Genomic DNA, 20,863 nt, shown 5'->3' on the forward strand with positions numbered 1-20,863 from the left:
GAGTTAAAAAGAGCGGTGAGGTGGAGGAACAGGTCAGAGCTGAAGGTCTTATAAAACTGAGCAGTGAGCCTGTCTGGCCACGTGGATTTGTGTAGCATTAGAGAATCTATCGCCAATTGGACCTCCTCAGCATTAACGGGTTCTTCTAATAGTTTCTGCTGGGCTGGCAGAATTGTGGGGAGCCTATCAGCCAAATATGCCATTTATCTGTGGTGATTTGCTGGATCTTTTGAATAGAGAGTCCTAGAAAAGGTTCTGAAAATCCCTTCCACATAAGTCAAAGTCCCATCTGCTGCCTGAATCTGGCCTATGTAGTCTTTGACCTGTTTCACTCACAGCTGCCGGGCTAAATGAGTGCCCACCTTATTACCCCTTTCATACGTAGTTTGTCTGAGACGCAAGAGAGTGAGTTCTGCCCTACTGGAGTACATAGCTATAAGTTTACTCCTCAGTGCAGTCACTTCCCTTTGGAGAGTGAGACTGGGGGATTCTTGAGGGCTAATCCTATAGAGGAGCTCTTCCTCTAATGTTAAATGTTCATTGGTCTTCTGGGGTATGAGAAAGTAATGAGTGAAATACATTTTCCCCACAGAACAGCTTTAAAGGCATCCCATGTCATAGAATAAGTAGTGTCTCGGGGTTCGTTTGAAAGTACTCTCTGATGGTGTTACGAAGCTCATCCCTGAACAGGCGGTCATGGGTAAGGGGACTCGGGAAGAACCATCTACGAAAGGATGATTTCATGCAGGCCAGCCTAAGGTGACTTCCACCAGAGCATGATTGGAAATCGTTACGGGGTGAATGGCAGCGGATACAAGAGCCTGTACTAGTGTTTGGCTCACAAAGATATGGTTGAGTTGCGAATATACTTGGTGTGAAAGAAGGTATAGTTTTCAGTGGTGGGGTGGAATTAACACCAAGTTGTGTCAGTTTATGTTTCATAGGATGAGAGAAGGTGCCTGTGTGTAACTTCTGGGGATGAGTACAATCCATTCTGGGTCCCAAGTGAGATGAAAGTCCCCCCATAGCACTTTCTCCCCTTCTGCAAAACCACTCAGCTGACTGAGAAAGGTAAGGAAGAAATCAGCATGGTTTGAAGTTGGAACATAGATTTTGACTAGCCTGTGAGCTGAAAAGTGTGTGCATGAAGGTGAACTACTTATAATAATTCGAAGGTGGTGGATAAATTCTAAATAGAAGTTAAAACTATCACTTTATAATTTCTAAAGATTGGGAAGCTTAAAGTTGGTTTGTACAGAGAAAAAAAGTTTAGTTTTACTAACTATAACTAAGCTTTAAGCATTGTTTTTTTTCATTGAATTTCAATTTTTTTTTTAATTCAATAAAAATATCTTTCAAATCAGAGTCCAATTTCGTTGAACAAAGTGTTGCTATATGGACTGCTGAACAGTGCAGTGGAAGAAAGAGTTGTAAAGTCTATTGTCACAGAGTGGGGTACTGTAGAGTGGAGTGGCTAATGGTACTCTATAGGAAAGTGTTATATAGGCTAGTGGCGTGATGTCTCATATACTAGAGTCAAGTATCGGAGAGTGGAGTGGCGTGTTTTACATAGGACTGTCGTGTCATACAGTACAGTAGGGTGTTATAAACTGTCAGAGTAGAGTGTGCATGGTGTCACATATAGTGGAGTGGAGCGGCAAGTTGTATATTGTATTACAATGTTTTTTTTTTTAAATGTTAAAGATTTTTCTTTTTTACCATTGTATTTATTATTTTTAAGTACCACGGTATTTCCTAGGTAGTAAAGCAGTACTCCATAAAAGTTGGGTTAGTTATATAGAAACGTATAATTATTTTCCCTAGTAACAACCACTTTTCTAAAGTGGTAATAGATAAGGACAAGTGTACAAGTTGCTTACCTTTGGTAACAAAATATCTGGTAGAGACATTCTAGTTGCAGATTACTTACCTTTGAATTTCCTCCAGGCGTCAGACTGGATCTGGGGATTTTTCTTCGAGCAACACCCTTGCGCATCGGTCGGTGGGGTCGGTCCACTCCACGGGAGTCGTTGGCATCGTAGTTGTCGTGATGACGTCAGGAGTAGTACATAGACGCCGCCTCAGCGCAGTTATGTCCGTTTCTTTTAATGACTTTCCATGCCAAAGCGCTGAACCGCTAAGAACACTAAGGGGGTCATTCTGACCCTGGCGGTCCGAGACCGCCAGGGCAAAAATGACGAAAGCACCGCCAACAGGCTGGCGGTGCTTTCTTCCCTATTCTGACCGTGGCGGTACCGCCGGGGCCGGCGGTTTCCCGCCGTTTATGCCCCGGCGGTGATAATCCGCCAGGGCAGCGCTGCAAGCAGCACTGCCCTGGGGATTATGACCCCCTTACCGCCAGCCTGTTTCTGGTGGTTTGCACCGCCAGGAAGAGGCGTTCCCAGGAAGTAAGGGGTGTCCTGGGGCCCCGGCCAGCTTTTCACTGTCTGCATAGCAGACAGTGAAAAGCGCGACGGGTGCAACTGCACCCATTGCACGGCCGCAACACCGCCGGCTCCATTAGGAGCCGGCTCCTGTGTTGCGGCCTCATTCCCGCTGGGCCGGCGGGCGCAAACTTGGTTTGCGCCCGCCGGCCCAGCAGGAATGTCGGAATGGGGGCTGCGTGAGTGCGGCCGCATGGCGGTTTCCGCCTGGCGGGCAGCAGTAGCCGCCCGCCAAGGTCGGAATGACCCCCTAAGATTGGGGCAAAAATCTAAGGAATTCCTATAACTGAGAAGAACAAATTACTTACTTTTGGTAAAACATTATCTGGTAGAGATTATCTAGCTGCAGATACCTTACCTTAGAATTTCCTGGAGTCAGCTTGGAATCCAGACGTTTTGCTAAGCAATACACTTGTGCACGCTGTCAGGTGGCGTCGTTTGGATCCGCGTGACATCTTTGCTGGAGCAGTCTGTGACATCACAGTCGCCTATAAAGGCACCACCAAGGCGCGTGTACGTCAGTTCCTTTTCCACTAACTTTCACGCCAGAATCGCAGCGCCATGGAAATAACTAACAGTTTGTCTGTGCAAAAACTAGGGCCCTGAATGGGACAAGCCCTGACCCTATTAGACGTCTCCGCAAAGCGGGGAGGCATGGGTGGATGTAAGGAATCTGCAGCTAGATAGAATCTCTACCAGACTATGTGTTATGGAAGGTAAGTAACTTGTTCATCTGATAGAGACTTCTAGCTGCAGATTCCTTACTTTAGAATAGATACCAAAGCCATAACCTCCTGGTGGTGGGCTGCGGACAATTCTCCTTATATTAGAAAGTCCTGTAGAATCGAACGGGCAAAATGCCCGTCTCTACAGACCTGATTGTCCAGGCAGTATGTCTTGCAAACGTGTGCAATGATGCCCATGTTACTGTCCGACAGATATCCAGGACTGGAACACACCTTGTCCTGTTGACGGAGAAGAACAATGCTCTTCTTGGATCTAGTCGGTGTAGCCTCTCTTCCTCCTTTGATGGATGAGGTGGAGGATATAAGGAGGAAAGTGTGATGGACTGTCCTAAATGAAAGGGTGTAACAACCTTCGGTAAAAAAAAAAAGACACCTTGGTCCTTAACACCACCTTGTCCCTATAAAAGGAAGTGTATGGGGGTTCTACACTAACAGCCTGAAGCTCACTCACCCTTCTAGCTTACGTAATGGCAACCAGGAAAAACGTTTTTAAAACTAAAAACCTTAAGGAACATGAATGCATTGGTTCAAACGGTGAACCCATTAGAAATGCTAACACTAAGTTCAAATCCCACTGCGGCAAAACAAATGGAGTGGTCGGAAACTTGTTAGTGAGACCCTTAATGAACCTCAAAACTATTGGGGACTTAAACAAGGAGGGTTGGTCTGGTAGACACAGAAAGGCTGACAGAGGGGACAAGTAACCCTTTAACAGTGTCAACCGCACAAGCCCTCTGCGCTAAGGACAGCACAAATGACAAAATGTCCGGTAAGTGGGCATGTAAATGATCAATTTGATTCTCTCCACACCAAGTCACAAATTTAGCCCACCTGATTGCATAGATAGATTTGGTGGAGTGGCGCCTGGCCGATAATATAACGTCCACCACTTCAGGTGGGAGAGAAAAAGTACTCAGATTGCCCCGTTCAATCTCCAGGCATGTAGGTGCAGGCTCTGGAGGTGGGGGTGTAGAACCTGCCCCTGCGACTGCGAGAGGAGGTCTGCCCTGTGAGGGAGACGGAGTGGAGGGAACAGAGAGAGTTGGAGAAGGTTTGAATACCACTCCCTTCGTGGCCAATCCGGAGCTATCAAGATGACTTGACAAATCTTGGCGAATCTTCCTCAGAACCTGAGAAATCAAAGGTATGGGGGGAAAAGCATAAAGCAGCTGGCCGTACCAGGACATCTGAAACGCGTCCCCCAACGCTCCTTGCACCGGATACTGGGGGCTGCAGAAAGACAGGCAGTGCGCATTCTCCAGAGTGGCAAACAGGTCTGTTTGAAAGATGTCAAGGACCAGGTCTCGATGAAGATGCCACTTGTGATCGGTCAAGATGTGCCGACTGGGACTGTCCGCACGTACGTTCAAAACTCCAGCCAGATGGTTTGCTACCAAGCAAATCCGATGGTCCTGTGCCCAGGACCAGAGTCGCAGAGCTTCTCTGCAGAGAAGGTACGACCCCACTCCTCCCTGTTTGTTTATATACCACATTGCGGTAGTGTTGTCCGTCAGGACCTGAATAGACTGACTGCGAAGGGAAGGGAGGGAGGCCTTGAGAGACAGCCGTATCGCCTGCAATTCCAACAGATTTATGTGAAACCTCTTTCCACTGGAGACCAACGACCCTTGACCTCCAGGTCCCCCAGATGAGCTCCCCACCCGAGAGTGGAAACATCCGTTATCACTGGCCACTGGAGGTGGCAGCGAGAATGGCCTTCCTTGAGAAAGGTTGCCGGCCGCAGCCCACCATTGAAGATCCGCTGCAGTGTCTCTAGAGATCCTTATCGATTCCTCGAGATCCCCTTTGTGCTGAAACCACTGCCTGCTGAGGCACCACTGAAGAGCCCTCGTGTGCCAGCGTGCATGAGTGACCAAGAGAATGCAAGAAGCGAACAGACCGAGCAGACGAAAGACCTTGAGGACTGGAACGACCGCTCCATTCTGGAACATTGAAATCACCGGCTGAATGTCCTGAACCCGCTGCGACGGAGGAAAGGCCCGATTCAATGTTGTGTCTAGTACTGCCCCTATGAACAGGAGGCGTTGAGAGGGCTCCAGGTGAGATTTGGGCACGTTCACTGAAAAACCCAGATCGAACAACAACTGGGTTGTCGACTGCAGGTGACGCAGCAGGAGCTCCGGACACTTGGCTTTGATCAACCAATCGTCCAGGTAAGGGAATACTGCTATCCCCCTCCTTCTGAGCCCTGCTGCAACCACCGCCATCACCATCGTGAAGACTCGAGGTGCTGAAGTAAGACCAAACGGAAGGGCCGCAAACTGATAGTTTTGCAATCCCACCACAAACCGGAGATACTTCCTGTGCGACTTGAGAATCGGGATATGAAAGTAAGCATCCTGCAAGTCGACAGACACCGTCCAATCCCCTTCGTTCAACGCCAAAAGCACCTGTGCTAGGGTCAGCATTTTTAACTTTTCCTGCTTGAGGAACCAATTCAAAATCCTCAGGTCCAGGATTGGCCTCCACCGACCATTCTTTTTGGGGATCAGGAAATACCTTAAATAACATCCCTGACCGATCTCTTGCTCAGGAACCAACTCTACTGCACGTTTCGACAAAAGGACTCGAACTTCCTGTTGTAATAAAAGGAGATGGTCTTCCGAACAGAAGGATGGGCGGGGAGGGATGGGAGGGCGAAACTCCCGAAAGGGAAGAGTATAGCATTTCCCCACAATATCGGTGACCCAGGAGTCCGATGTTATTGACTCCCACATGTGGAGAAACGGAGACAATCTCCCCCCTCAAGGAGATGCATGCAAAGGAATTGATGGAGGACTAAGGCTGCTTTCCCTGCTGCACCCCTCCGGAGGAAGAGGCATAGTGCTGCTGGGTGGCCCCTCTGGTACGAACCCTACCCCTTCCGCTATATGATCTATAGGAGTGAGTAGAGGCAGCCTGCTGGCCTGTCTGCTGAAATCTCCCTTGAAAGGAAGAGGCACGCTCAAACCCCCTGAACCTCCTGAATGCTCATGAAGGAGTGGAGATGGAGGCCTGCAAGCCTAATGACTTTGCCGTGGCCCTACTTCCTTGAATCGCTCCAAGGCAGAGTCAGCCTTTGTCACAAAGAGTTTATCCCCATCAAAGGGTAAGTCAAGTAAGGATGACTGCTCATCGGAAGAGAATCCTGAAGATCGTAGCCAGGCATGCCTTCTTGTTGCTTCGGACGTGCCCGTTGCTCTGGCCACTGAATCAGACGTGTCAAGTCCAGATTGGATAACCTGAGTTGCCGCTGCCTGAGTGTCCGTCAAAAGGTTCAGAACCTCCTGAGGCAATCCAGGATGTGTCGTCTTGGCCTCGTCCATCAGGGCACTGATGTACCTGCCCAAGATACAAGTTGCCTTCGTTGATTTCAGGGCCATGCTGCATGAAGAGAATGCCTTTTTTGCAGATTGGTCCATTCTCTTAGATTCCCTGTCCAAAGGAACCCCTGGAAAAGATCCTGAAGCTGTGCGGGAGGAACATGTTTTGACAGAAAGCTGGATCTCCAGGAGCTACCCGATACCTCCTTGCAACCGACCTATTCACTTCTGTCAAAGTCACAGGCTTCTTCCACACCTCTATTATCAGGTCTATGAGTGCCTCATTAAATGGAAGAAGTGGCTCTGCCACAGCTGAAGAAGGGTTCAACACTTCAGTGAGAATGTTAGTTTTTATTTCAGCAGCTGGAAGAGGAAGGTCAAGAAAATCAGCCGCTGGTAATGTCTCTCCTCCTTCTTTGATTTCGCCAAGAATAACTTGGCCTCCCGCTCCTCGAGTGCTTTCGGATTCATACGCTGGCATGAACCGCACGCCTCAACTTCATGGTCCGAACTCAAACACCACAAGCAATTTTCGCGTGGGTCTGTCACTGACATTCGGCCACCGCACTCCCTACAGGGTTTAAAACCCCGATTTACTTGGCTGAGAAGAAATAACCGTTTTGAAGGCACGGAAAAAGGGAACTGACGTCTGCACGCTGACGAGGACCTCTTATTGCCTGGATGACGTCATCCGGCGTCGCGTGGGAGTCAGGCAATTGTGACGTCATCGTCGACGTGCAGAGCTAGAAGAAAATTAGCGTTGGATGCTGGTGCATGGGGAAAATTCATTAGATGAGGAATCCACAGGTAGTTGTATTCATCAGAATCTACCTTTCTACCAAATTAGGTGTAATTCCATCCAGTGGTTCAGGCTGTAGTCGTGTTCAAAGCTCCTATGGGAATTAACTGGGAAATTAACTTTTTGTGACCCCCCCTCCCTCTTTTCTTGGCCCTCGCCTGACAGATCATCCTAAAACTTCCCATGCACAACAAGATTCTCTGGCACACTTCTTTGGAAAATGTTGTGAAGATTCGTCAAACTGTGCCAAAGATATAGGCAAGTCAAAAAATGCTTTTTCAATGGAAACTAGGTCCTAACTTTAACTACCTACTAGCGACCGCGCTCCTAGGTGTGTATGTGTATGTATATATATGGAAAATGTCACTTACCCAGTGTACATCTGTTCGTGGCATTAGTCGCTGCAGATTCACATGCTGTGCACATCCCGCCATCTGGTGTTGGGCTCGGAGTGTTACAGGTTGTTTTTCTTCAAAGAAGTCTTTTCGAGTCACAAGACCGAGGGACTCCTCCCATTTCGGCTCCATTGCGCATGGGCGTCGACTCCATCTTACATTGTTTTCCCCCGCAGAGGGTGAGGTAGGAGTTGAGTATGCTAGTAATAGTGCCCATGTAATTGAGTAATGTACATAATGTAGTTTAAAGTAATATATTTTCAAATTTACAAATGTTCAAGATCAACTTCTTAACGGCTACAGGCTTCCGGGGAGGCGGGTGGGCGCATGTGAATCTGCAGCGACTAATGCCACGAACAAATGTACACTGGGTAAGTGACATTTTCCGTTCAATGGCATGTGTAGCTGCAGATACACATGCTGTGCATAGACTAGTAAGCAGTTATCTCCCCAAAAGCGGTGGTTCAGCCTGTAGGAGTTGAAGTTGTTTGAAACAATGTTCGTAGTACTGCTTGACCTACTGTGGCTTGTTGTGCCATTAACACATCTACACAGTAGTGTTTGGTAAATGTATGAGGCGTAGACCATGTAGCTGCCTTACATATTTCGGTCATTGGAATGTTTCCTAGAAAGGCCATGGTAGCACCTTTCTTACTGGTTGAGTGTGCCTTTGGTGTAATAGGCAGTTCTCTCTTTGCTTTAAGATAGCAGGTTTGAATACACTTAACTATCCATCTAGCAATGCCTGGTTTAGAAATTGGATTACCTGTATGAGGTTTTTGGAAAGCAACAAATAATTGTTTTGTTTTTCGAATTAGTTTTGTTCTGTCAATGTAGTACATTAACGCTCTTTTGATGTCTAATGTATGTAGTGCTCTTTCAGCTACAGAGTCTGGCTGTGGGAAGAACACTGGTAATTCTACTGTTTGATTCAAGTGGAACGGTGATATAACTTTTGGTAAAAATTGTGGATTTGTCCGTAGAACTACTTTATGCTTGTGTATTGGAATAAATGGTTCTTGTATGGTAAATGCTTGAATTTCACTCACTCTTCTTAGAGATGTGATGGCAATTAAAAATGCAACTTTCCATGTTAAGTATTGCATTTCACAAGAATGCATGGGCTCAAAAGGTGGGCCCATGAGTCGTGTTAAGACAATGTTGAGGTTCCATGAAGGAACTGGTGGTGTTCTTGGTGGTATAATTCTCTTTAGTCCTTCCATAAACGCTTTTATGACTGGTATCCTAAATAGTGAGGTTGAGTGCGTAATTTGCAGGTAAGCTGAAATTGCGGTAAGATGTATCTTTATGGAAGAGAAAGCTAGATTTGACTTTTGCAAATGTAGTAAGTAACTTACGATGTCTTTGGCAGATGCGTGTAAGGGTTGAATTTGATTATTATGGCAGTAATAAACAAATCTTTTCCACTTATTTGCATAGCAATGTCTAGTGGTAGGTTTTCTAGCTTGTTTTATGACTTCCATACATTCCTGTGTAAGGTCTAAGTGTCCGAATTCTAGGACTTCAGGAGCCAAATTGCCAGATTCAGTGATGCTGGATTTGGATGTCTGATCTGTTGTTTGTGTTGTGTTAACAGATCTGGTCTGTTTGGTAGTTTGACATGAGGCACTACAGAGAGGTCTAGTAGTGTTGTGTACAAAGGTTGTCTTGCCCGTGTTGGCGCTATCAGTATGAGTTTGAGTTTGTTTTGACTCAATTTGTTTACCAGATATGGAAGGAGTGGGAGAGGGGGAAAAGAGTAAGCAAATATCCCTGACCAGCTCATCCATAACGCATTGCCCTGAGACTGATCTTGTGGGTACCTGGATGCGAAGTTTTGGCATTTTGCGTTTTCCTTTGTTGCAAATAGATCTATTTGTGGTGTTCCCCAATTCTGGAAGTATTTGTTTAGTATTTGGGGGTGAATCTCCCATTCGTGGATCTGTTGGTGATCCCGCGAGAGATTGTCTGCTAACTGGTTCTGAATTCCTGGAATAAATTGTGCTATTAGGCGAATGTGGTTGTGAATAGCCCAATGCCATATTTTTTGTGCCAGGAGACACAACTGTGTTGAGTGTGTCCCTCCCTGTTTTTTTAGGTAATACATTGTTGTCATGTTGTCTGTTTTGACAAGAATGTGTTTGTGGCTTATTATGGGTTGAAATGCTTTTAGCGCTAGAAATACTGCCAATAGTTCTAAGTGATTTATGTGAAACTGTTTTTGCTGAGTGTCCCATTGTCCTTGGATGCTGTGTTGATTGAGGTGTGCTCCCCACCCTATCATGGAGGCATCTGTTGTTATTACATATTGTGGCACTGGGTCTTGGAAAGGCCGCCCTTGGTTTAAATTTATACTGTTCCACCATTGAAGCGAGGTGTATGTTTGGCGGTCTATTAACACCAGATCTAGAAGTTGACCCTGTGCTTGTGACCATTGTGATGCTAGGCACTGTTGTAAGGGCCGCATGTGCAACCTTGCGTTCGGGACAATGGCTATGCACGAGGACATCATGCCTAGTAGTTTCATCACCATTTTGACTTTTATCTTTTGTTTTGGATACATGGTTTTTATTACATTGTGAAATGCTTGAACCCTTTGTGGGCTTGGAGTGGCAATCCCTTTTGCTGTGTTGATTGTTGCCCCTAAGTATTGCTGTGTTTGACACGGCAGAAGGTGTGACTTTGTGTAGTTGATTGAGAAACCTAGATTGTGGAGGATTTCTATGACGTACCTCGTGTGTTGTGAACACCGTTTTAGCGTGTTGGTTTTGATTAACCAATCGTCTAGGTACGGGAACACATGTATTTGCTGCCTTCTGATATGTGCAGCTACTACTGCTAGGCATTTTGTAAAAACTCTTGGCGCAGTTGTTATTCCGAATGGCAACACCTTGAACTGGTAATGTACCCCTTGGAATACAAACCTTAGGTACTTTCTGTGCGAAGGATGTATCGGTATATGGAAATATGTATCCTTTAGGTCTAGTGTTGTCATGTAGTCTTGTTTTTTGAGCAGTGGGATTACGTCCTGTAATGTCACCATGTGAAAGTGATCTGATTTGATGTATGTATTTAATGTTCTGAGATCTAGTATAGGTCTCAGACTTTTGTCTTTTTTGGGTATGAGAAAGTACAGAGAGTAAACTCCTGTCCCTTTCTGTTGCCTTGGTACTAATTCTATTGCTTCTTTTTGTAGCAATGCCTGAACTTCTAGTCCTAGATCTATATGTTGTTTTGACATATTGTGTGTTTTCGGTGGGACGTTTGGAGGGAATTTGAGAAATTCTATGCAATAACTATGCTGGATAATTGCTAGGACCCAAGTGTCTGTTGTTATTTCCTCCCAATGTTTCTAAAACTTGGTTAGTCTCCCCACCACAGATGTTATGTGTTGGGGATGTGTGACTTGGAAGTCACGGTTTGTTTTGAGGAGTTTTGGGACTTTGGAACTTTCCTCTATTCTTTTGGAATTGTCCCCCTTTATATTGCCCCCGAAAACGTCCCCGCTGATACTGGCTCTGGTAAGTGGGTCTTGTTTGTGAGGTTGTGGGTTCTGTGTTTTGTCCTCGAAACCCCCCTCTAAACTGTGTTTTTCTAAATGTGCCTCTGCTCTGTGGGGAGTAGAGTGCGCCCATGGCTTTGGCCGTGTCAGTGTCTTTCTTAAGTTTTTCGATCGCAGTGTCCACCTCCGGCCCAAACAACTGTTGTCCGTTGAATGGCATATTCAGCACAGTTGCTGTATTTCTGGTTTAAATCCTGATGTACGAAGCCATGCATGTCTCCTTATTGTTACTGCTGTGTTGACAGTTCTTGCAGCTGTGTCTGCAGCATCCATTGCTGACCGTATCTGATTGTTGGAGATACTCTGTCCTTCTTCTACTACCTGCTGCGCTCTCTTTTGGAACTCCTTGGGCAAATGTTCTATAAAGTGTTGCATTTCGTCCCAATGGGCCCTATCGTATCTGGCCAACAAAGCCTGTGAATTGGCAATACGCCACTGGTTTGCTGCCTGTGCCGCCACCCTCTTGCCTGCTGCGTCGAATTTTCGACTTTCTTTATCTGGAGGTGGTGCATCACCTGAAGTATGTGAGTTCGCACTTTTGCGCACTGCCCCTACTACAACTGAGTCCGGTGTTAGCTGTTGTGTGATGTACACGGGGTCTGTTAGTGGCGGTTTATATTTTTTCTCCACTCTTGGAGTAATGGCCCTTCCTTTTACAGGCTCTTCAAACATTTGTTTGGAGTGTTTTAGCATTCCGGGTAGCATAGGAAGACTGATACTGGCTGTGTGTGGACGACAGTGTGTTAAAAAGAAAGTCGTCTTCAATGGGCTCAGCATGCAGGCTGACATTATGAAATGCCGCTGCTCTCGACACCACCTGTGCGTAGGCTGTACTATCCTCTGGTGGCGACGGTCTAGCTGGATAACATTCAGGACTATTATCTGACACTGGTGCGTCATAAAGGTCCCATGCGTCAGGGTCATCTTGACTCATTCCTGTATGAATTGGGGATTGCATCATTGGTGGAGTGGCTACCGGTGATGGTTGCGGAGAGCATTGTGGAGATGGTGGCGGGGTTACTTGTTTAGCCACCTTTGCCTGTGGCTGCTTGTCTTTTTATTGAAAGGCAAGTTTGCGTTTCATTTTAATCGGAGGGAGAGTACTGATCTTCCCTGTTTCTTTTTGGATATGGAGCCTTCTTTGTGTATAGTCTGGCTCTATTGTTTCCAATTCCTGTCCAAATCTATGTGTCTTCATTTGTGTGGACAGTCCTTGTTCCTCAGTGTAGGAACTTGTTTTCGGTTCCGAGGCCGGATGTTTCGGTATCGAAACCTTTTCGGCTGCTTTTTTCGGTTCCGACGAAACCTTCTTTACTTTCGGCGTCGTGGTCTCTCGGTGCCGACCCATTTCGGTGCCGCTATCTCGGTGCCGAACCTGCTCGGAGCCACTATCTTGGGCCCGAGATTGCTGTGTGGCGGTATCTCGACCGGAGTAGGATGACTTCGCCACCAGCATGCCCTTTTTCGGTGCCGATGATCGGTCACCTATTTTTCGGGTTAAGCCATGGCCTGTTGGCGGTGGCATCCCCTGGGCTTTAGTAGTTTTTTCGTGAGTTTTGTGTTTCGACGTCTTACTCACGGTTTTCGGCGTTTCTTCGGGATCGATCTCATCCGAGTCCGATTCCTGGATGGAGAATGTTTCTTCCTCCTCCTCGAAACGCTCTTGTCCTGTCGGCGCCGACGCCATTTGCAGTCTCCTTGCTCTTCGGTCTCTTAGTGTCTTCCTGGACCGAAACGCTCGACAGGCTTCACAAGTATCTTCCTTGTGTTCTGGCGACAAACACAAGTTACAGACCAGATGCTGATCTGTATATGGATACTTGTTATGGCATTTTGGGCAGAAGCGGAATGGGGTCTGTTCCATCAGCCTTGAAGAGACACGTGGCCGGGCCGACCAGGCCCCGACGGGGGATCGAAAAAACCCCAAAGGGCCACCGGAGCTCTTCAAAAGTCGGTGTCGATCTGTTGTAACTAACCCGACCGAACGCAAACAATACCAACGATTTTTCCGAGATTCTAACTAATTTTCCGACCCGAAACACGGAGCGAAAAGGAACACGTCCGAACCCGATGGCGGAAAAAAAACAATCTAAGATGGAGTCGACGCCCATGCGCAATGGAGCCGAAATGGGAGGAGTCCCTCGGTCTCGTGACTCGAAAAGACTTCTTCGAAGAAAAACAACCTGTAACACTCCGAGCCCAACACCAGATGGCGGGATGTGCACAGCATGTGTATCTGCAGCTACACATGCCATCGAACATATATATATATATATATATATATATATATATATATACATATAATTAATCCTTAACAGATGGAACGCTAACCATCCGACGGCTGCACCAATCCCTTGGTTAGATCCTAACCATTGAGACGAGGTCAGATACAGCAATGTTGAATTGAATTAGTTCAGATTTATTCCTTATAATGGTTACACAGAGTCCTGCAATGGAATGTCAACGCGTTTCGGCAAAAACGCCTTCTACTGGACTATAACTCAAGCCTTCGCCATGTACGGCTAATTACTCCACATATTAGTATATCATTGATGACATCTTGTATGCCATATTGCATATTCTCATTGTAACATTTGCAATAAACTTATTGATGAGACAATTGTGCGTGGCGAGGGAGCGAGTAGGGCATGAGTTATAGTTACTTGAAAGAACTCTAACTATAACTGCTGAATTTCTATGGTTTTGTACGAGTAAATTCAGAACCTAACTATAACGTCCCTGTAGCTTTTGTTTTTTCAGTGGAACACACATATATATACACACAGACACACGTGATCTGTACGTTAAAAAAACCTAACTAAAGTAATATAAAGTAATTGAAATGGTCAATTAATCAGAATTAAATGCCATCCGAAGTAAAGTACCCAATTTAATGGTATGCAAACTAACTGAATTCAACCAGATGGCTTACAACTGGTTCTTGTCAACACAGATAGGGAATTCCATTTTAGTGTCAGCATCAACAGCATTCGGTTAAGATTTCAAAGTGCCTTCCGAACATGGATGAAATGTTGGTGAGTAGAGAGGGTGTGGTCCAAACACAAGCAGCACAGCCAATCATGGTAACAACTAAAAAAAATGTTTTTAAATTGCAGGGTGCCCATACATTAATCTCATAAGAGATGCAATGTAGTCTTCTCAGGCAGTCCAGTAGGCTCTACAGAACAGAAGCTCCGTTCTTCCTACAATTACTTTTTAAGTTGACATCACTTTGCACAAAGATAAACAGACTACTTTTAAAGGGTCACTGCTTAACGGAAGTCGCTGAGGTCCCCAACAGCAATAACTTGGTCCGAACGAACACAGCCCTTTTAATTTATTTTTATAAATGTTTATCTACATATGAATGCTGAATTAATCTATATCTATAAAAATGCATTACACAAGTTAAATAAGAGAATGACAATGATTTGCAAAGCACTTACTCAGCAAAGCCCTCAGGGATGAGATCTGGACTGACACCAAGAGTATCCATCACATCATTTCGAATCTGAAGCAGCAACTCAGAATCCTCCCCATAACTGTCAGGGTGGGGATCTCTTCCTTTATCAGTGCGGAATTTCATGAGAACTAGGGAGAAAATTGAACAGTCATATTATAAATAGGAATTCACAGACTTTAGTTTTAATTTGTAACCTGAACCTAGTGGTGCAACATGAACTTGCCTCAACTGCTTTTCATCCAAATCACAGTATCAAAAGTTGACACACCCTCTTCTTCTGAGTAGGTGCGGCCTAGCCAGTTATATTCTTTTAAAAGCAGCATTTCATTGGGTGACAGCCGAGGGCTTAAATGGAGGGTGCTCATAATGTAAGAGAGCCAATGCTAGGGTTAATAGTCATTAAGATAACTTTATCCTACTCATATGTGCTGGCTTTCCCCCATTCTCACCAGCTCAGTTGGATCTACAGAATTGACAACAAACAGCAAGGAGGATTTCACATCACAGAACAGGTTAGACAACCCACCTTTTAGGAAGCTCCTGACTGAAAGATGTTTCATTGTACAAGAAAGCAAACTGGCCAAGAATGTCTTACTATTCATGAAAGCCTTTAGAGCAATGCAGCTTGGTTTATTTCGCTGACAGATACATAGCCACAGCAGAACCCCTTAGCTGTGTTGTGGAGGGCTTGGCCAGTGGATGAAGGATCTGCCCCATGCTAAGGTTAAGCACAGGGAAATGCAGAAACTGATCCATCTGACAATGGTGGCCTTAACTGCAACTTGACTATCATCAATGAACCAAGTCACCAATAGCTTGTCAAGTAGAAAGCAGAGAACAGTTTCTATACAAATAATGCAAAAGCAGGGATGATAGCCAGGCTGAACAGTGTGTGGTTAGCAGAGACAGTAGCATGTATGAAACACAGTGGAGAGAAGGAGCTCCGATTTCAAGTTTAGCTCCATCAGTACCTTGGGGCTTTAGAACAACTTTGACTTAAATAGGCACTTGACAGTTCCGAAGCACAAAATGCCTGATGCTCATTTATATGCTTGGCCTAATTTATGCCCACCTGAACAGACATATTCAAAGAAAGGAACTTCATATCAAAAGTGGTCATAGGCTCAAAGTGTTTGAGCATGAAACTAGGGATAACCAGGATAATATCCATGAGAGCATGCAGCACCCGACCCAAGGGAACAAGTTAATCTCATCAAATAATACTGGATTATTAACAGTGATGCAGAACAACTCTCCATTTAAGTAAACCCAGTGCTGCTATAGTTTAGTCTTACAGACGTCAACCAGCATGCCTTATTTTGTTGCCATCTGAAAAAGAAATATCAACCAAACAGCAAATAGGGTGCTATTTCTTGGCAGGGCGCACACACAGTTAACAGTTACTCTTGCACTAAGCTCTGGAGGCAGACTTCCTAGCAAACATCAAGGAGTCCAAATTCTCTAAACAAATAGGAAAAGTTGGGTATAGGCCAGGTCTAGGCTAGGTCTTCAGGAACCAAGCATCTTTGTTTAGTGAGGGTAGGGAAGGGTCTAGATTACCTGGCTTCTTCAAGATGTGGATGATCTTTTTCTAGGGCAAGCATATATGCTTCACCTGATGATATAGACTGTCCAAATATTGAACTCATCGCCTGTAGCTGTCTTTGACTGCTTCAGAACCTATAGTGTCAGAAGAATCAGAGGAAAGGAAAAGTAGAATGTTCCTCATCACTCCAACATCAGATTGTCCCAAAGCAGCCAGACCTCACTCATTCAGGAAGCAAACTATTTAGACTTGGTGATTTGTTATACTGCAAAGGAGTCCGTGGCTGGATATTTGCAGTACTCAGATACTGAATAGAGAGGAATGGAGAAGTCTGCTCAGGCCTTTCATCTGTTGGATACCAATACCAATCCTCTTGGTTTGTGAGAACAGCAGGGGCATGCCTGAGCAATGGTTTACTTTCACAGCTAGACTTGTAGTTGCAGGAAATTAATAGATTCTTTTGAGACAGACAAAATGGTTGTAGTGTTGTTTGTCCTCAAAGAGCAACCAGACCCATCTAAAGAGCCAGGCTGGATCCACAGATCTGTGGCACAGGCTTGGTGTGACAATCCAGTAGCTAGTCCCACTCCTCTACAAGATTAAGAAGAAAGGAGCACAAGACCAACTGGTTATGGAGGACCACCAGACTGCCACAAGCTTTGAACCTTAGATCTACGCTAGGTAACACCAACCACCTTGCTTAGGCCTTGATGAAGCAATCATCCAGACAGGGTCTGATGTTGAAAAACTTTAGCTGCGGCTATCTGTGCATAGAATTATCTTTGTACATGGTCCTGGGATCTTGTTAACAAGGTCTTGGGATAATAGCACTCACTTTCTACTCAGATACTACTTGGCAAACAAGCATAAATGTATAACCCTGCTGAACACGGTCTAGGAGAAGAATAGAGGCCTTATAGTGGGCAAACCTTTTTGCAAAAGACATAGCCCATAGCGGTGTTTACATAAAATACTGGAGCAGAGGAAACAACAATTGGTACATCGTTTTGCAGCAGAACTCCAGTCAATTAAATTTAAGAAGCTTTAATCCATTAAGAGAGAATCAAAATTACACTAATTCCATTATTACAATAAAAAGAATCATACAGATCTAAAAATTGTTAAGTGCATAGATTTATGACAACATACAGTACTTTTTAAAAAGCTTGAAACAGCAAAACATGTTTTTTGATCCTTAAAAGTCTGTAAGAAAATAAGCTCTGGTCTACATAACCTAAGAATTTACAATTGTTTATAAAAACGACCTGGTGTATTTTTCATAAAATATGCTGAAAAATGTAAAGTGTGTTAGAGTTTGGTGTGATACTTATCACAAGGGCAAGGTGGGTGGCATACACTCCCAAAACAGACCAATTGGAAACATAGCAAAGTACAGAAAGAATGTGTTCTGAATCTCAACAATAAATAGCTCTCCCACTGGCTTGGGATATGCAAAAAATATGGTTCTGTGCCTAAAGTAGTCTGCAAAGAAGGCACTATTTCTTAGTTACCTTTGAGCCTTCCCTGAAGTTTATTTGGCGATGTCTGGCATTGGTAGGCCCATCCTCGATCCATGCTAGGACAATCTTTAATCACCTGTTGATTAAATGAGGCTCGGGGTTGACTCCATACTGACAGCCAAAGCAATAGCTGTGTAATTTTAATGGCATCTTCGATATAGGCAAGACCGAGTTCCACGTGGTGGACAATATGGGGGTACCTTGGGGGTTGTGACAGAGGTCTACTATAGAAGTGTTTTTCTTTAATCTGGGCAGTATTCAGTGTAACCCCAAACACGTGACACGTGTAGATACTGGTATGCATTGTGTTTTACAGATATATAAAAGAAGCATCCACTGGTACTGGTACTCGCCCTGTTCATTGTTACTTGTTTAAAAAAACAAAGAAATAAAAAAATAAAAAAACACAGCCACCAGTTTTCTACCTAGAGGATATACTCAAGTGCCATTGGCCAGATGACTTGACTCTACCTCCCAAATATACAAAACTTGCCATAGTGGAATATTAGAATATGGAGAAGTGTGGCTCAATGGTTAGAGCGGCAGACCCTGATGCAGAAATCTGGCCCGGGACCAGGGTTCAATTCCCGCCTTGGCGGGTCTTGGGCTCAATTTCCTCGGACCTGATCATTCTCGCATCTGTGCCTAATCTAATTCATGGGTCCCACTCTGTAACTCTGGGCAATAGCTTGCTTAATCTCCACAACGGCCCCAACAGCGCTGGGAAGCCTGGCTTCACCTTGGAGGTTGCCCAGGAGTGGGCACCTACCAGGGAAAAGCCAGGAAGGGTTCCACAGCGGTATGCGTACAGCGCCTTGAGACCCTAACGGGTGAGTAGTGCGCTATACAAGTATGAAGTTTACAGTTTACAGAATTAACATCTAGGGTGCTCTGTCCATTCTTTGAGCCACACACCATTACATGAGATTTAGCATAGTTTTATCCATATCTAGGTCCTTCATTAAATTTTGCTATTTCTTGGAGTAAACGCTACATACACTTTGGCATACGGGTATTGGTGTATAACCGCGTTATCACAAGTAAATCTGTAGATTAATTTACTGCACATCTCGTTCACAGGAATTTAAATATTGGCCCAAATCATTAATGTAGAAGATAAATAGAACTGGGGTAAAATGGTTTTGTACATTCAAGATCAGGTTCAGATCTGACCCTGGCAGTTAGATTTTGGTGAACGTTAGCTAGAAAGTTAACAAGGACTGGTCCATACAGTATCAACCATAGCTTAGATCTCTTAAAGCTGAAGGCACTAGACAGGTCCATAAAGGCCGCCTAATGAACGAGTTACTTACCTTCGGTAACGACTTTTCTGGTGGAAACATTAGCTACCTGTGGATTCCTCACCTAATGAATACTCCCATGGTGCCAGCATTCGACGGAAATCTTCTTCCTAGTCTCTGCACGTCGACGAGGACGTCACTCTAGCCCACGCGACGCCGTCTGACGTCATACAGGCAATAAGAGGTCCTCGACGACGTGCCGACGTCAGTACCAACATTTTTTACGTGCATGGGAACAACCACCCAATGCAATGAAAGAGCAAGGCAACATCCCATACTCTTGTAAAATACACAATATCGCAATGAATAGCTGTAAATTTAATATAACGAACAAATATATGCAAATCATGCATGTACACAAAGATATATATATATATATATATATACATATACAGATAAATATACACAAGTATCCATATATACAACATCGATTGCAACCTTGAAGACCAAGAGGAGCGCCCTCAAGGATTACTTGGTAAGACCAGAAAGGCAACGGGGAGGCGGGTGGGACTGTGAGGAATCCACAGGTAGCTAATGTATCCACCAGAAAAGTCGTTACCGAAGGTAAGTAACTCGTTCTTCTGATGGATACAACTACCTGTGGATTCCTCACCTAATGAATAGAGTTCCAAAGCAGTACCACGCCCGGTGGCGGGTGCCTAAATGGTCAAACCAAGAAATCCTGCAGCACTGACCGTGCAAAATGGCCGTCCCTTCTAACCTCAGAGTCCAAACAGTAATGTTTTGCAAAAGTGTGAAGGGACGACCAAGTTGCGGCCTTGCAGATGTCAACCACAGGAACACCTCTGGCCAAGGCCGAAGTGGCCGACTTAGCTCTGGTGGAATGAGCTCTAATGCCCTCAGGAGGGTCCTTCTTTGCCAAAGAGTAACAGATTTTAATGCAAAGAACCACCCACCTGGAAAGTGTTCTCTTGTGGACTGCCTTTCCTCTCCTCTTGCCCACGTACCCGATGAACAGCTGATCCTCCAGCCTGAAATCCTTTGTTCTATCAATAAAGAAGCTCAACGCCCTCTTTGGGTCCAGACGGTGCAGTCTTTCTTCCTCTTTAGAAGGATGAGGCGGAGGATAGAACGTGGACAAAGTGATTGTCTGAGCCAAATGGAAGGGTGAAACAACCTTCGGGAGGAAAGCAGCCTTGGTCCTCAACACCACCTTATCCCCATAAAAAGTTGTATAAGGGGGCTTTACCGATAAGGCCTGCAACTCACTCACTCTCCTTGCAGATGTTATAGCTACCAGAAAAACTGTTTTTATAACCAAATACCTTAAGGGGCAAGAATGCATAGGCTCGAAAGGGGACCCCATAAGGAAAGTCAGGACCAAGGACAAATCCCATTGCGGCATAACAAATGGTTTTGGAGGATATTTATTTAGAAGACCTTTCAAGAATCTGATAACAATAGGGGATTTAAATAACGATGGTTGGTCTGGAAGACAAATGAAGGCTGACAAGGCCGACAAATAACCCTTAATGGTAGCCACTGCACAACCTTTCTGCGCTAGAGACAGAGCAAAAGACAAAACGTCCGATAGATGAGCATGTAAGGGATCAATCTGCCTCTCTCCACACCACGCAACAAATTTAGACCACCTATTAGCGTAGATAGATTTAGTGGAGTGTCGCCTGGCCGCTAATATAACATCCACTACATCAGGCGGGAGAGAGAAGGAACTCAGGTTGCCCCGTTCAATCTCCAGACATGTAGGTGCAGACTCTGGAGGTTGGGGTGTAAAACCTGCCC

At 45.0% G+C, this 20,863-nt stretch overlaps 1 protein-coding gene across 1 annotated transcript in view; it reads right to left on the reverse strand.

Moving 5' to 3' along the window:
- The window catches only part of SAE1 (SUMO1 activating enzyme subunit 1), a 405,755-nt gene that overhangs the window by 57,424 nt on the left and 327,468 nt on the right, over window positions 1-20,863 (reverse strand). The window contains exon 7 of the mRNA XM_069207582.1: window positions 14,716-14,860. Coding sequence (XP_069063683.1) covers window positions 14,716-14,860 — 145 coding nt within the window. The remainder of the gene's footprint in view (window positions 1-14,715; window positions 14,861-20,863) is intronic.

This window comes from Pleurodeles waltl, chromosome 9 (genome assembly GCF_031143425.1).
Source record: "Pleurodeles waltl isolate 20211129_DDA chromosome 9, aPleWal1.hap1.20221129, whole genome shotgun sequence".
Taxonomy (NCBI): domain Eukaryota; kingdom Metazoa; phylum Chordata; class Amphibia; order Caudata; family Salamandridae; genus Pleurodeles; species Pleurodeles waltl.